We start from the raw sequence: 16241 nt of genomic DNA, 5'->3' as shown, positions 1-16241 counted from the left end.
ATTTTCTCTCCGGGGAGAAGAACATTCCTGCCGACGCTCTCTCCCACTCCATAGTGTCATCAGAGGAGGAGGAGGAGCCTTGGGTAATTGTGCCTTCAGAGAACCTGAGAACTGTAGCAACGCTTTCGCTAGAGTCTGTGCCTCTGGGCAAGACTTTTGTACCACCTAATTTGCAATTGGAGGTTCTCTCTTGGGCTCACTCGTCCAGGGTGGGTGGACATTTTGGGACCAAGAGGACATCTGAGCTCCTGGCGAGGATGTACTGGTGGCCGCATATGGCCCGTGACTATATTCGGGCGTGTCTCCTTCGCCAAGAACAGGTTACCTCGGCAATGGCCTGCTGGGCAACTTTACTCCCTGCCGGTAGTGGACAGGCCCTGGGAAATGGTCGGGATGGACCTTGTGGTGTGCTTACCTAAGTCTCATAGCTGCACCGTTATCTGGGTAGTCACTGACCATTTTTCCAAAATGGTGCACCTGGTGCCTCTTTCACGGGTACCTTCTCCACGAGCCCTGGCAGCATTGTTCATTAAGCATGTTTTTCGCCTAGACGGTATGCCTGACAAAACTGTCAGTGACCGGGGTCCCCAGTTCGCGTCTCGGTTCTCGAGAGAGCTTTGTCGTTTATAAAGCATTGAGCTGAATCTCCCTTCAGCTTACCATCCTGAGACGAATAGGTTGGTGGAGAGGGCCAACCAAACCCTGGTCACATACCTGCAACATTTTGTTTTCGGCCAGGCAGGATGACTGGGCATCCTTGGTACCGTGGGTGGAGTTTGTGCTGAGCAATGCCATAGCCAACTGCACTGGGTAGACCCCGTTCCTCTTTAACTATGGCCATCCACGTGTCCCTGTGCCCATGCCCGTCATCCACCGACTCTAGGGTGGCAGACTGGGCGGTGAAGGCACGTGACATTTGGGACCTCACATAGGATGCCTTTCGGGCCTCCAAGGAGAGAATGAGGGTCTCCGCCGATGCACACTGGCACCCTGCTCCGACTTTTGCTCCTGGCGACTTAGTGTCGCTCTCCGCCCGTAACAACAGGCTGCGTGTTGAGTCCACTAAAATTGCGCCTCGCTACATAGGTCCCTTCAAGGTCCTGGAACAGGTCAACCCTGTGCTCTATCGTCTGGCCCTTCCTCCAAGCCTAGATATCACCGACACCTTTCATGTGTCCCTGCTAAAACCCATTCACATGTACCAGTCTTCCGAGTCATCTGCTGGGACATCGAGCTACTCCACGGATGATTCTGAGGTGAACGGCATTGTTGGGTGCAAGGTGGTACATGGCAAAAAGTACTATCTGGTGGACTGGAAAGGTCATGGCCCAGAGGACAAGACCTGGGAGTCTATTGAGCACATTTGGGCTCCTCAGCTCATTGCAGCTTTTGAGCGTAGAGAGGTCCAAGGAGGGGGGCCCCTAGGAGGGGGGTACTGTTAGGTGTCGAGTTCCCACCACTGCACAGGTGGAATCTCGAACCATGTCCTCTGCGGTCTCCCTTTCTTCCTCAGCCACAGGAGAATGCTCAGCAGAGACGTCGGTCCCAGCGTCTTGCTCAAGCTGATGCTGTGTGTCTTGTTACTGCTGCCGTCCCAGGTCCAGTCCAGCCCAGGTAACCAGCATTAGTCAGCGGCGAGCAGATGCTCCTGGGACTAAGTCCTGCTTTTTGTCTATTGAGCATGCCCGTGGGACGACCTCTCATTGGAGGTCGGGGGTCTCATGCCCAGGTCCTCAAGTGGCTCCGATTGGACCACTGGCAAGGTCCCAGAAGGCTGTAACTATAAAAGGTTCAAATGGCCGCTTGGCCATGCGCTAGTATAAACTGAAATCGTGTGTGTGTGTGTGTATGTTATCTGGTGAAAGCTCTTAATCAACCCCTTCCCTAGCGTTGTTGTGTGTGGTCAGATGTTTAGAGCTGACTAGTGCCAGTTAGTGCCATCCAGCATGAGGCACGATCCTATAGCGTCAATTTACCAGCGTGCAGCGCCATGCGCATCTAGTGCGCTTTCCTGTCCCTAGTTAGGGCGGTTAGTGGTATCCACCAGAGCGGCACTGCGCGCACTCAGTACGCTAAATTTATTGTTTATAGAAAAAAAAATCCCTTAAGTCATATATAGAATGTGAACGAGTCCCTAGAGGACTGCGGATTTTTAAGGAAATCTCTCAATTCCAAGATGACCCCATCTTTCAAACAGAGTGGGAAAAGATTCATTTGAAATGTTCACGCAGTCTGCTTCATCTAGTGACCTCGCACTCGAGTCTAGGAATACTCAAGTCTTTGTGACCAACTAAAGAAATCGAAGCTGGAATTAGCAACGTTTGTCTGACAACCAACATAAGAATTTTTTAAATAAATTGGAGAGAAAATAAATCTTGCTGCAAACAGAGATCAAGCAAAAAAAATAAATTTTTAAGAGACAAAAATGATTTTGACACGGGTCACATATTTTCATGGAATAAAAATAACAAAAAAAGCACCTTCTTTAATAAAAAACGCTTTTCAAAAGGAAAAAAGAATTACAAAAAATTAAACCATGATGGTTGGATTACTGACTCAGAGTTGAGTGCAAACGAAGAAATGAGCGAGGATCAATCCAGCAGTCCATCAATGGCAGGACCCTCAGTCCCTTTAGGACTAAGACCAGACGAGGGGGTAGGAAACGTAAACCCTTGGAAAAAACGCAAACAAGTGTCTTGGAAACGATAGATCCGGAAAAAAATGATCTTCAAATCCTGAACTTATCTAAGAGAACACTGACAGCAGATCACATCTCATTGCTTTCAAAAGGACTTAATTTCTGTTTACCCGAAAAATTCGATTTAACGGATTTTAAAATCGACTTATTCAAGATCATGAGAAAACTAATAAATAAATGGATAAAAGACAACATATACCCTTCCCAATCTGCAACTGACAATAAAATAGATATTGGTACACTAGGCTTTATGGTTTATCCCCCTACTAATGCGGTATATGTGGACGATGCATCTCTTTTGATGAGTATTAACGACCCCTCCATGTCAAAGACTGGTAACCTTGATAAAACTCCTATTGCTGTAAATGCATGTTTCAAAGGGGGTGTGTCTTCTAATTTCATGCCGCCAATCTCACCAGGAAATGTGATTGATCTCTTTCAAGATCTAGTTATTACAGATGTAGAGGCGATATTTTACCGTACACCGAATAAAAATTTGACTAGTGGTGAATCTAAAGCTTTGGGAGAATTGAAAAAATGGGATGATATAATAATTAGGAGGGCAGATAAAGGAGGTAATCTGGTCATTCTAGATCGAGAATACTATGTGAATGAAGCCCTATCCCAATTAAATGATTGTAATACATACTGCCCTTTAGAAATTAACCCCACTCAAAAATATAAGGACAAATTAAGATCTCTATTGAGAAAAAATGTAGAAAAAGGCGTTTTATCAAAGAGGAGAGCAGAAAATTTACTCCCTGAATTCCCACAATTTCCATATTGGTACAGTATACCAAAAATTCATAAATGCATTGACAAACCGCCCGGACGACCGATAATATCGGGTATTAACTCAATAACGGAACCGCTATCTCAATACATCGATTGGTTATTAAAACCCCTTTTACCATCTATCCCCTCTTTTATTAGGGACTCAGGGGATTTTGTCCTTGCATTAAAAGAAGTTGAATGGCAGACCAGCTTTTCATTAACATCTATTGACGTGGTAAATTTATACACCCGCATTCCCCAAAACAAGGGTATTGAAGCCTCCCATAAAATACTGATAAGTACTGACACAGATCCAGATTTGATAGCTTTTATAGTGGAGGGTCTGAATTTCATCTTATCCCATAATGTTTTCAGATTTTTGGATAAATGGTAGGCACAAAAAGTCGGGACCGCTATGGGCACGCCCACTACATGCGTGTTCGCAAATTTATTTTTAGCAGTTGTCGAAGAAACTTGTATAAATAATGTATCTAATCCATTCTTGAGACATATACGATTATATCTGAGATTTGTGGATGATATTTTCATCATATGGGATGGTACAAAGGATGAATTTGAAAACTTTGTCAGTTATTTAAATCTAACGAATGCAGAAAATATGTTGTTTCCTGCTAGTTATGGACCTCAGAGCCTTGAATTTATAGATGTAAAAATCGATATCATTGACGGTAATATTAGTACACAAATATACAGAAAACCTACAGCGACGAATAATATGTTACACTAAGAAAGTGCACATCCTGCACATACAAAAAAAGGGCTCCCTTATAGCCAGATGGTGAGACTACGAAAAATCAATAATAATCAAGAGATTTTTAAAAAACAGATTGATGAATTGAAAGTGCGGTTTTTGAAGAGGATATCCAGCGATTTTTATTAGATGAAGCTGAAAGTCGTATTAGTAACATTACACAAATGGATATATTAAAAAGGACATAGAAATAAAGGAATCAAAAATACGAGAGAGATTTACCTTTTGCTTTAAACACAGTAATATGGACAGTGCAATACACTCAGCAATTCGTAAGAATTGCCATGTATTGCAATCAGATAGAGATTTGACCGAGATTTATGCTAATGCTCCACAGTTTGCATATAAGCGTTCTAATAATTTGTCAGATGTTCTGGTTCATAATCGTTTACAACCAGTAAACAATAACTGGCTAAGAAAGAACACACCACAAGGGAATTATAAATGTGGCAACTGCAATTTTTGTCACCAGCATAATGTTCAAAATCCTTTGCACATCGGTCCCATTTTACATACTCTTAGAGATTTTATTTAGTGTAAAAGCAAATTTGTGGTATACGTTTTACACTGCCCCTGTTTATTTTTCTATATTGGAAAGACAATCAGACCAATGGTCACCAGATTTAAAGAACATTATAATTCTATAACTTCTCGAAAAGGATGCCTAAAATTAATCCAGCATATGAACGACAAACATAGTTCTAATCCTGACTTACTAAAGTTTGCTGGCTTAAAAGTGGTTAAACATCCCTCACAGGGCGGTAACCACAATAGCAATACTAATGCAACATGAAGCCAGATGGATAATAGAAACTGGTGCACAGGGTCCGATTGGCTTAAATGATAGGTTAGATCTATCAGTATTTTTGTAAAAAATTAGTCCGCAATTATGATGTTATCACATGTTTTTAAATATGCACATTAATTGAATGTTTTGTTCACTATCAATATATGTTTCTGTATGCTCGTCAAAAGCCTTTAAAAGGAAATGACGTGTTAGGCTAGTTTCACATTTGCGTTTAAATCTGCAGCGTTTAAAACGCATCCGCAAGTGGTGGAAAAAACACATATAAACGCGTACAAACGCAGCGTTTTTTAGACGCATGCGGTATCGCATGCGGTTAAAAAAATGCCGCGTTTGTACGCGTTTATATGCGTTTTTTCCTGCGTTTGCGTTTTTGGTGCGCATGATGTGAAATTTCACAAGAGAAGAATCTAGACAACCAGACACCGTCAATGGGACTATAGAGGGCGTGTATTATGGAATCTCTATATATAGACCCTTGAACAGCTGAATCTTCAGATTTTGCTCCTGTATGCTGTGTCAGAATGGATCTTCGCATGGAGAGCTTTTATTTCAACCTGGATTTAAGCATCAAGCTGTTTCTTGCCTGTGCGTTTGCTTGGGAGCAAGACAGAAATCGCGAAAGATGGAGAAGGAGACAACGTAGGCGTTTTTGGAGACACCCCATTATCGAACTACGTGAGAGCCGTGGAGCCTATCACACGCTGTATGCCGAGCTTAATGCTAACCCGGAGAAATTCCAGGAATATACAAGGATGTCGCAAGACTCGTTCCGGGATTTGCTTGCTCGTGTCCAAGGAGCCATACGGAGACAGGACACCCAGCTCCATAGAGCGATTCCACCCGAGGAACGTCTGCTGGTTACATTAAGGTACATTCCAAATCAAAACCAATGACAGTCCAAATTTTGTGTTTTCTGACATGTATGTTTTTGGTATTTTCCTTTCTTTCTTTAGCGTAACCACACCATAAATAGAATAGATTGTAATTTTTTGGGGGGTATGTTTTTCTTACAGATTTCTGGCAACCGGAGAGAGTTTATCATCCCTCCACTTCCAACACCGGCTTGGAATATCCACCCTGTCCGGAATAGTTGCGGACACCTGCCGGGCATTGTGGAATGTACTCCGGGATGAGTTTATACCCCTACCCACCTTGGACATGTGGCTTGAAATTGCGGAAAAATTCTGGAGTGTGTGTGATTTCCCCAACTGTTTAGGAGCAGTGGATGGAAAGCACATCCGCATTATCAAACCTGCCAGAACAGGATCGGAGTATTTCAACTACAAAAAATATTTTTCTGTTGTGCTCATGGCAATAGCTGTGGACATTGGAGCTTTTGGCAGTGGCAACGATTCCCAGACTTTCAAGAACTCGGATATGGGCCGCCGTGTGTATGGCAAAAATTTCAATTTTCCACCGCCACATCCTCTCCCCAACACTCAAGGTCCACCGATGCCATTTGTTATGGTTGGGGATGAGGCCTTTCAGATATGTGAAAACCTACTGAAGCCCTATTCCAGTCGGGACTTCAACCACACTAGAAGGATCTTTAACTACAGACTGACCAGGGCCCAAAGAACAGTAGAGTGTACCTTTGTCATTCTGGTCTCTAAATGGCGCATTCTTGCATCAGACATAAATCTAAAAGTGGAAACAGTCAACGAGGTGGTCAAAGCCTGTGTGGTTCTACACAATTATATAATGGCTAAGGAGCAACCCAACATTGAACTGGATGAACCAGTTGCACACCCACTGCCCGATTTCCAGCATCACCCGCTGCGGTCAACTGCAGCAGTTGGTCACATGCAGGACCAATTTGCTGCCTTTTTTGATTAAGATATTGGACGTGTGTAATGGCAGGACAATGTTGTGTAAATGTCCTGTTGTAATTCGATCTGTACCAGTAATTTTCTGCAATGATAATAATATTTCTCATTAATAAACTTTATTTTTGGTTGTGTTGACCGTGTCTCCTATGTATTTCCTCTACCCAAGACTGTCCTAAAACTAGCAGTATTTGGTCTGTATTTAATATCAGTATTTGTAATCCAAAACCAGGAGTGGGTGATAAAGGCAGAGGTGATAGTTATTATATTAATATCAGAATTTACTTCTAATTGTTCCACTCCTTGTTTTGGCTTACAAATACTGATATAAAACAGTGGCCACAAACTGCTAGTGTGGCAGCCATGTTGCTTTATTTAAGCTTGTTGACGTCATTGCGTCCTGATTCTGTTCTGCTTTATCCATTGGACACAGACTAAAGAGACAATGACTGTCACACTAAAGAGATCTATACTCATCAAGTCAGGTGTCAGAAATAATGAATTCATGATGCACATAACAGCTTCATGAATTCACTACTTCTGACACCTGTGCAGGTGAGCATAGATATGCAGTGTGTGACCACCATTGTCCCCTCAATTTGTGTGTAATAGATTATGTATTAAGAAGAGAAAATGGTGGTTATACAAGGCAGTTCTCTATTCAACAAGTCAGGTGTCATAACTAATGAGTTTTTGGACACCTGACCTGTTCAGTAGAGGTCAGCACTGTATTTCCACCATTTTCTCTTCAGACTGCCACACTAGTCACAGACTAAGCAGAAAGGAGAGATTATGGAGATAATACATCTAATATTTTTGGGCCCACCTCATATCTGTATACTAAAGACACACAAAGCTGCAGTCTTTTTTTTTATAACTACTGGAGATATGATGTGGCCCAAAAAGTGTGTGGCGAAGTTTCTTAGTTGGCGCACGGTGTGTGTTGCCGGCGGCGATAGACACAATAAGCCAAACCTAATTTGGGCAAATCAAATTGTATTTATTTTTTAACAACCAAAAAACTTTATTTAACTGCGCCGGCTTGGGGTAGAGTGATGTAAACGTGGAGTGTAAAGCACTGAGGCCTGGCTAACCGTGGACGACGCAGAGGTGGCAGGAGAAGGGGCAATGAAACTACTGGGGTCTGGTAGTTCGGGAATGGGGCTTGACACATGAGAGGCTTGAGACGCACTGGAAGGGTGAGACAAACCTAACATTACAGACACATTGGGAGGTGAAGGGGGAGGAATTCTAAGAGGTCCTCTGTTTTTTTTTTTTGTGTGACCTGTCAGGGTCCGGCTGCACTGTGTCATTGTGCAAGGTAGAGCGTGCAGCCATGCCAGAGTCCATAGTGCTCGTAGAGTGTGCAGCCATGCCAGAGTCCATAGCGCTCGTAGAGCGTGCAGCCATGCCCTGCTCAATTTGGTTAAAAAAATGATGTGCTGGCCTCTGGAGGTCGGCTTTCACTTGGTCAAGGCTTTTGCTGACCTCCTGGATACGTGCAATCAAGAGGCTATGTGAAACATCCATTCGGTCACCCAAAGCCTTGATTGCTTCGTGTAAAACCGAGCTCAAGTGCAAAAACTCGGGCATGAGTGACCTGTCCGAAGCCCTCTGCCGCTGCCGGGAGGAGCCCCCCAAAAAAGGGGCAGTGGAAGAGGACTGCGAAAGGGGAAGACCTGATGACCAGCTCTCTGGTCTCCAGTTAGTGTGGAAGGCCCACTTGCTGCTGCGCTGCTGGATGGCTGGGACGGGTCCGTGGCTGTCGGATGAAGGACTGCTCCAGAACCTGGGCCAACAGTAGTGCTGTATGTGCTGTGAAAAAAGGAAAAAGAAAATTAATACCAAATATTAACCAGACGCAAAATCCTGTGGAATATAAAAATACAGATTATGGCAATACAATACAACCTAATGCACGTGATAAATACTTACGTTCTCTGGTCAAGGACCGGTCTTAAAAATGCCAGAACTCGATGGTATTTGTATCTTCTGATCCTTCCTCCTGAACCACTGGGAACACGGCTCTCTTGACGCAGGTCCTTGTTGAAGCGGTCCTTCATCGAACGCCAACGTGTTTTGACTTTGGCCACTGTTAAAAAAAAAATTGTGCTCAGAAAAAGGACTTTTGGCCGTACTCACACAACTGTGTGTGATGACAGAAACTCCTGAGAGTTTCTTTCATCACACACAGTCGAGTGAGCACGCCCAAGGTCTCTGCTGCTTCACACTTAAGTGCAATACTTACCAAATGCATTTTGGACCCGTGTTGGGGCGTTGTCCCAGCCATCCCACATCTCTTTGGCCACCTCATTCCATAAGCACCGGATCGTGACGTTGTTTGAGTGCAGTGGATGCCGGGTGTCCCACAACGGGACTCGCTCCTGGACCAGGGAGATGAGGAGGTCATTCTCAATAAGATCATCCTACCGTTGTGAAACCTAAAAATTAAAGAAAGTCATTAAAGTTTGCTCAATTAACATAAGGAAAAGAAAGAAAAAAGATGCTGAGAAATGGCATGAATAGGAAAGTCAACATACAAAAGGATTCCAGAAGAAAAAAGTAAAGAAATACGCATGGAAAGAAAGGAAGATTCAAGATAACAGTCAGCCTTCTATACGTACCCGCTGCCGTCTTTCCACCGGACCTTGATTCCGCTGCTCCTGCCCTGTCTCTGCCGCAGTAGAAGAAGAGCTCTAAAAAAAAGAAAAATTAAAATTGTCACATGTGTAGATGTGACAGTGAATACTTACCAATCTGACGAGGCAAGTACTCACCTCACTGACATGCTCGACTTCAGACGGCCCAGGAAGAAACTCCTCATGAGAAGAATCCGAAGAAGACATTCTGATGCATGTAGAAAGATAGAAATGGCAGAAATTAGGACATGTAGAGAAAGAAATTAGAAAATAAAGGCATTGGCTAGGATATACTCACATTGTTCAGAGGCTTGTTTGCTCCAAGGTGCTGTGGTCTGTCTGCTCTGCTTGGCTGTCTGCTGAGAAGTGACCTGCAACTGTCCACACCCTCCCTTTATCACCTTGTATGTGGGGGGTGGCTTATCACTAGTGTTGAGCGATACCGTCCGATACTTGAAAGTATCGGTATCGGAAAGTATCGGCCGATACCGTCACAGTATCGGAATCCAATCCGATACCGATACCCGATACCAATACAAGTCAATGGGACTCATGTATCGGACGGTATCCCTGATGGTTCCCAGGGTCTGAAGGAGAGGAAACTCTCCTTCAGGCCCTGGGAACCATATAAATGTGTAAAAGAAAGAATTAAAATAAAAAATATCGCTATACTCACCTGTCCGACGCAGCCGGGACTTCAGCGAGGGAACCGGCAGCGTTGTTTGTTTAAAAATCGCGCTATTACTTGGTTACGTGAATTCCCGGCTTGTGATTGGTCAGGTCGGCCATGTTGCCGGGACGCGGACCAATCACAGCAAGCCGTGACGAAATTACGTCACGGCTTGCTGTGATTGGTCCGCGTCCCGGCAATATGGCCGCCCTGACCAATCACAAGCCGGGACGTCACGGGAGGCTGGACACGCGCTCATTTTAAAATGGGCACGTGTCCAGCCTCCCGTGACGTCACGGCTTGTGATTGGTTGCGCCGCGATCAACCAATCACAAGCCGGGAGGCTGGACGCGCTCATTTTGAAATGGGCGCGTGTCCAGCCTCCCGTGACGTCACGGCTTGTGATTGGTTGCGCCGCGATCAACCAATCACAAGCCGGGAGGCTGGACGCGCTCATTTTGAAATGGGCGCGTGTCCAGCCTCCCGGCTTGTGATTGGTTGACCGCGACGCAACCAATCACAAGCCGTGACGTCACGGGAGGCTGGACACGCGCCCTTTTTAAAATGAGCGCGTTTCCAGCCTCCCGTGACGTCACGGCTTGTGATTGGTTAATGGCGGCCATGTTGCCGGGACGCGGACCAATCACAGCAAGCCGTGACGTATTTTCGTCACGGCTTGCTGTGATTGGTCCGCGGCCCGGCAACATGGCCGCCCTGACCAATCACAAGCCGGGACTTCGCGTAACCATGTAAAAGCGGGAATTTTAAACAAACAACGCTGCCGGTTCCTGCGCTGAGGTCCCGGCTGCGTCGGACAGGTGAGTATAGCGATATTTTTTATTTTAATTCTCTATTTTACACATTTTAACATTAATGTTGTTCCGATACCCGATACCCGATACCACAAGAGTATCGGAATCCCGGTATCGGAATTCCGATACAGCAAGTATCGGCCGATACCCGATACTTGCAGCATCGGAATGCTCAACACTACTTATCACTGTCTAGACATGTTTTTCTCTTGTGGAACGCATGCGTTCATGAACGCAACCAAACACATGTGCTTGTAAACGCATGCGTTCATATAGACAGCAATGCGTTTTTTTTGTCGCAATCCTTCCGCAATCGACCGCATGCGTTTCCAGGCGGCAAATTGACGCCTCTAAAAATTACTACATGTTGCATTTCCGCGCCAAGCCGCAAACGATGCAAAAACGCATGCGTCCCTAATGTTAAATATAGGAATACAAAACGCATGCGGATATATGCGGTACAAACGCTGCGGACACAACTGCAAATGTGAAACCAGCCTTAATGAAGCACCTGGACCCGTTGAAGCGCTCAGTGCGCGAAACGGCCGTCGTCCACCTTCTTCTCCCCACACCTCTCAAACCACCTGCCGTTCCTATGAACTGATATCGTTTAAACCTTTTATGGAGCAATAAAGACTACGATATCAATGCAAAAGGGTGAGAGCCGCACTTTTTTTTTTCTATTTCCATTTATTTACTCATTGACTTATGCTGAGCACCTACTACCCGATATTTTGCAAAACTGTACGTTGGTCTAACTTACAGATCCACCATACAAATAGTGCATATGACCCTGGTGCCGTTTCTTCATTTTTTTTGTTGGAAATCTATTGTTTAGTTTACTCTGGCACCGCAGGTGCGGCGTCGAGCGCTAGTGCGTCTAGAGGGACTCTAGCCCCGTGTTCTTGGGGCACAGTCTTGTGACCGAAAACTAGCATTCATTCAGCGGTATTTAGGCCCTGTGATGCAACAGGGTCCATCTCCTTACATATCGGTTGATGGCATCCCATGTGTGTTCTCATTATACTGCCATATGCTGTCCGCCATTACCGAGCAGCAAGTAATATCTCTGCTGCAGTGGACCCCGGGCTGCGAACGCACCTTAAATCTTCCTTTATATTATTTGGTGCGTTCTGGCAGCCCTAACACTATACATCTTTGTCATTTCAGTCTACATAATGGTCAAAAACATTATCGCTTCATAATAGATGACATTACCCATTGTCAGAAGTAAAGATGATGAGTGTGTTGTTCTCAACTCCCATATCCAACACAGACTTGACCAGTTCTCCCACTGTTCCATCAACTTCCAGCAAAGCATCCCCAAATTTTCCCCTTGGAGAATGCCCCGTATACCGAGCACTTGCAAACTGAGGATAGTGTGTATGCTGAGAAAAAAACAAGATCCATGAAAACTAAATGACTAAATATCTTATTAAGTTAACCTCTACATGGAGACAATCTTATACCAACTGATAAAGCAGAAACAAATACATCCAGTGAGTAGACAGTGGACACAAACTATTTATACTGTTTATACTGTTACATTAGTGACATAAAGATATTAAAGCCAGCATATTTAGAAAAGTCTTACAATATCACAACACATTCTATAAATTAATATATGCTTTATATGGATAATGGGGACCAGCTGCCAATCAATAGGAAGACAGAAAACAGAAACACAAGCAGCCATATGGTCCCATAAAATACATGCTTTATTAAATACAAAAGATATAAAATCACCAAGCAAGAACAGGTGGACAGAGGGGAAAACACAGTACGCACCAATGTTAATGACAAAAAACAGGCCTGAGGACGGTCCATGAACCACAATGCTGAACTAGCAATATGCTAGAAGGAAGCTTTCCAATATGGGAGATAGCAATATATTCAATATATATAGGGCAAGTGCCCTCACGTAGGAAACACTAACATCTAAGCACAGTGCAGCGATGTACTTACAGCAAACAAAAGTGGTCCAGGGAACGAACCGACAGGCCTGACCCCAACGCGCGTTTCGGAGCGCACCGCTCCTTCGTCGTCCCCCTGACGAAGGAGCGGTGCGCTCCGAAACGCGCGTTGGGGTCAGGCCTGTCGGTTCGTTCCCTGGACCACTTTTGTTTGCTGTAAGTACATCGCTGCACTGTGCTTAGATGTTAGTGTTTCCTACGTGAGGGCACTTGCCCTATATATATTGAATATATTGCTATCTCCCATATTGGAAAGCTTCCTTCTAGCATATTGCTAGTTCAGCATTGTGGTTCATGGACCGTCCTCAGGCCTGTTTTTTGTCATTAACATTGGTGCGTACTGTGTTTTCCCCTCTGTCCACCTGTTCTTGCTTGGTGATTTTATATCTTTTGTATTTAATAAAGCATGTATTTTATGGGACCATATGGCTGCTTGTGTTTCTGTTTTCTGTTACATTAGTGAGTAAATTCTCAGTTTGTACTAAGAACAATCTATACTTAAAATAATGTGAATTGGAGTTTAAGGCTATGTGCACACGTTCAGGATTTCTTGCAGAAATTTCCTGAGCAAAACCGGACATTTTCTGCAAGAAATCCACATGCGTTTTTTTCGCGTTTTTGACACGTCTTTTTCCGGAACTTCCCAATGCATTAAATTGCGGGAAAAATGTGAGAAAATCCGCAAAATTAATGAACATGCTGCGTTTTTTACCACGATGCGTTTTTTTCGCGAAAAAAAACGCATCAAGTGCACAAAAATTGCGGAATGCATTCTAAATGATGGGATGCATAATGTATGCGTTTTTATAGCGAAAAAACCCGAAGAAAACACGAAAAAACGCAACGTGTGCACACAGCCTTAGGCCGTGTGTCCACGTTCAGGAAACGCTGCGTGTTTGACGCTGCGTGGGGCCGCAGCGTCAAACACGCAGCGTCCAGATGTTCCAGCATAGTGGAGGGGATTTTATGAAATCCCATGTCCACTATGCGTGGAAACACACATCCGGCGGCCCTGCGACTCCGGACATGCTGCGCGTCTTTTCAGATCGCAGCATGTCCGTGTTCCTTGCGGCGACGCTGCGCCGCCGCAAGGAATAACACAGGGCCCTATGCGAGGGGTGCGATGATCCTGGATGTGTACAATCAACACATCCGGCATCATCGCGTCCCAGAAGGGGGCGGGGCTTAGCGCCGAGCGGCTTTGCCGCTCTGACGATACCGCCGGCCATCCTGAACGTGGACACGTACCCTTAGAGTTCCATGACCCAAGTAAGAAACGATAGTATACAGTGGCATGTAAAAGCTTGGGCCCCTTAGTCAAAACTACTGTTATTGTTAACAGTTAAGCAAGTTGAAGATGAAATGATCTCTAAAAGGCCTAAAGTTAAATTAGACACACTTCCTTAGGGGGGGAAGGGGGGGGAGGAATATGTAATCTTTTATATTTTAAACATTACAAAAAGCTATGGACAAATGCAATAGTTTGGGCATCCTGCATGGTTAGTACCTATTAAATCACTAAAGAATCCAACAATATCATGTGCCAAACACATATATAACAAACCACTCCGTAACACTCTGCTCCCTAAGAAAGGGGAAGTGATCGAAAAAAGCACATATAATCACAAATATAATAAAAATACCATTTTTTATTAACAAATTTCATACAATAAAACCCAATGTTAAAACATCTGGCTAAAGAATCCATTATACACATAACATCAAATATCCTTTTGCTGTATAGTATTACAAAAGGTCAATGAGAAAAAAAGAGAAATAAAAAAAATCCATGTAGCCCCTTAGCTGATAATATATCCACCTTCCTGTATAGTTAGGCTATATATCAGAGCAAATTCTGAATGAGCTTGGTCAATTACTGTCCTTACTTCTTATCATGCCTGATATGCCTCTGTCTAAAGATCCCCAGCATGGCTAGTACATAAACATTTCAAAAAGTGCACAAATCTCTCCTTTATAACTTACTGAATGTGTGGATACGATGCTGTGTCCCTCGACCCCGACGCGCGCTTCGTACACACTCTTTCAGGGGGCGCCTGATAAGAAGGACAGTAATTGACCAAGCTCATTCACAATTTGCTCTGATCTATAGCCTAACTTGTTACACCCAGTCCGGTTCCTGTACCTTCGTGGGGTCCCCATCGGGACTCCCGCTCTGTGCCAGCTCCTGCTTCTCCTCCCTCCTCTGCTCACTGGCGTGCAGCAGGCGGGTCCTCGCGCTGTGTGCTTAGGTCGCGCGTGCTCGCTCCCGGTCTCTTAAAGAGACAGCGCGCATTTTCCAAAAGGTGTTTCTGACCAATGGCGTGTTAATGATTGCTAATTTTTGGCCCTCCACCATAGGGAGTGTGCCGGAGCAACAAGTATCCTCGGTTGCTAACTTCCTGCTCCTGCTAGCATGTGCTTCTGTTCTGAAGTCTCTGTCAGTGCTTCGCTTACACTGTTTGTCTCCACAGACTATCTGCTACCCGTTACCTGGCTTTTCTGGATGATCTCCAACCTACTTACTCCAGTTCCGTCTCGTCCCGCCAATCAGTCACCTGAACCTCAGGACAACGTCGGTACCGCTGGAACCAGTTTCTACCCGTACCCCTGGTATCCACTGGTTAGCTCTACGTCACCTGCTAACCCTGTTTGTCCATCTGTCCCGCTGGAACCACGAGTCCGGGGTCTAGCTGGAGGTAGCACCCGTGTCCCCCAGGTATCCCATTCCGACCCTGTTCGAGGGGTCTTACTACAGGTGTCTGGGGCTCACGTAGTTACGCCCCCTTCGGAGCCCCCGGACCGTGGTCAAGAGGTTCCACGTTCTAATACAATAAAAACGAATGTGAACTTTACCACCTGTGCCTCCATTTCTATTCGTTACATAACTATACAGGAAGGTAATGTGGATATATTATTAGCTAAGGGGCTACAGGGATTTTTTTGATTTCTCTCTTTTTCTCATTGACCTTTTGTAATGCTCTACAGCAAAAGGATAGTTGATGTTATGTGTATAATGGATTTTTTAGCCAGGTGTCTCTCACATCTGAGCTCTTGATTTGTATTTTAACATTGGGATTTATTGTATGAAATTTGTTAATAAAAAATTGTATTTTTATTATATTTGTGATTATATGTGCTTTTTTCGTTCACCTCCCCTTTCTTAGGGAGCAGAGTGTTACGGAGTGGTTTGTTATATATGGTTAGTACCTAATAGCACCCCCTTTTGAAAGGATCACAACTTGTAATTGCTTTTTGTAGCCAGCCAAGAG

General features: G+C 44.4%; 1 protein-coding gene across 2 annotated transcripts in view; it reads right to left on the bottom strand.

Moving 5' to 3' along the window:
• The window catches only part of LOC143775774 (arylsulfatase A-like), a 169355-nt gene that overhangs the window by 70057 nt on the left and 83057 nt on the right, over nt 1-16241 (bottom strand). For both annotated transcript variants that reach the window (XR_013215704.1, XM_077264307.1), the window contains exon 4: nt 12218-12387. Coding sequence is in view for 1 of the 2 variants with exons in the window: in XM_077264307.1 (XP_077120422.1) it covers nt 12218-12387 (170 nt within the window). In the remaining variant the exon portion in view is untranslated. The remainder of the gene's footprint in view (nt 1-12217; nt 12388-16241) is intronic.

Source organism: Ranitomeya variabilis, chromosome 5 (assembly GCF_051348905.1).
Source record: "Ranitomeya variabilis isolate aRanVar5 chromosome 5, aRanVar5.hap1, whole genome shotgun sequence".
In the NCBI taxonomy this organism is placed as follows: Eukaryota; Metazoa; Chordata; class Amphibia; order Anura; family Dendrobatidae; genus Ranitomeya; species Ranitomeya variabilis.
Note: the sequence above shows the minus strand (reverse complement) of the source record. Positions and strands in the feature narration are given on the sequence as shown.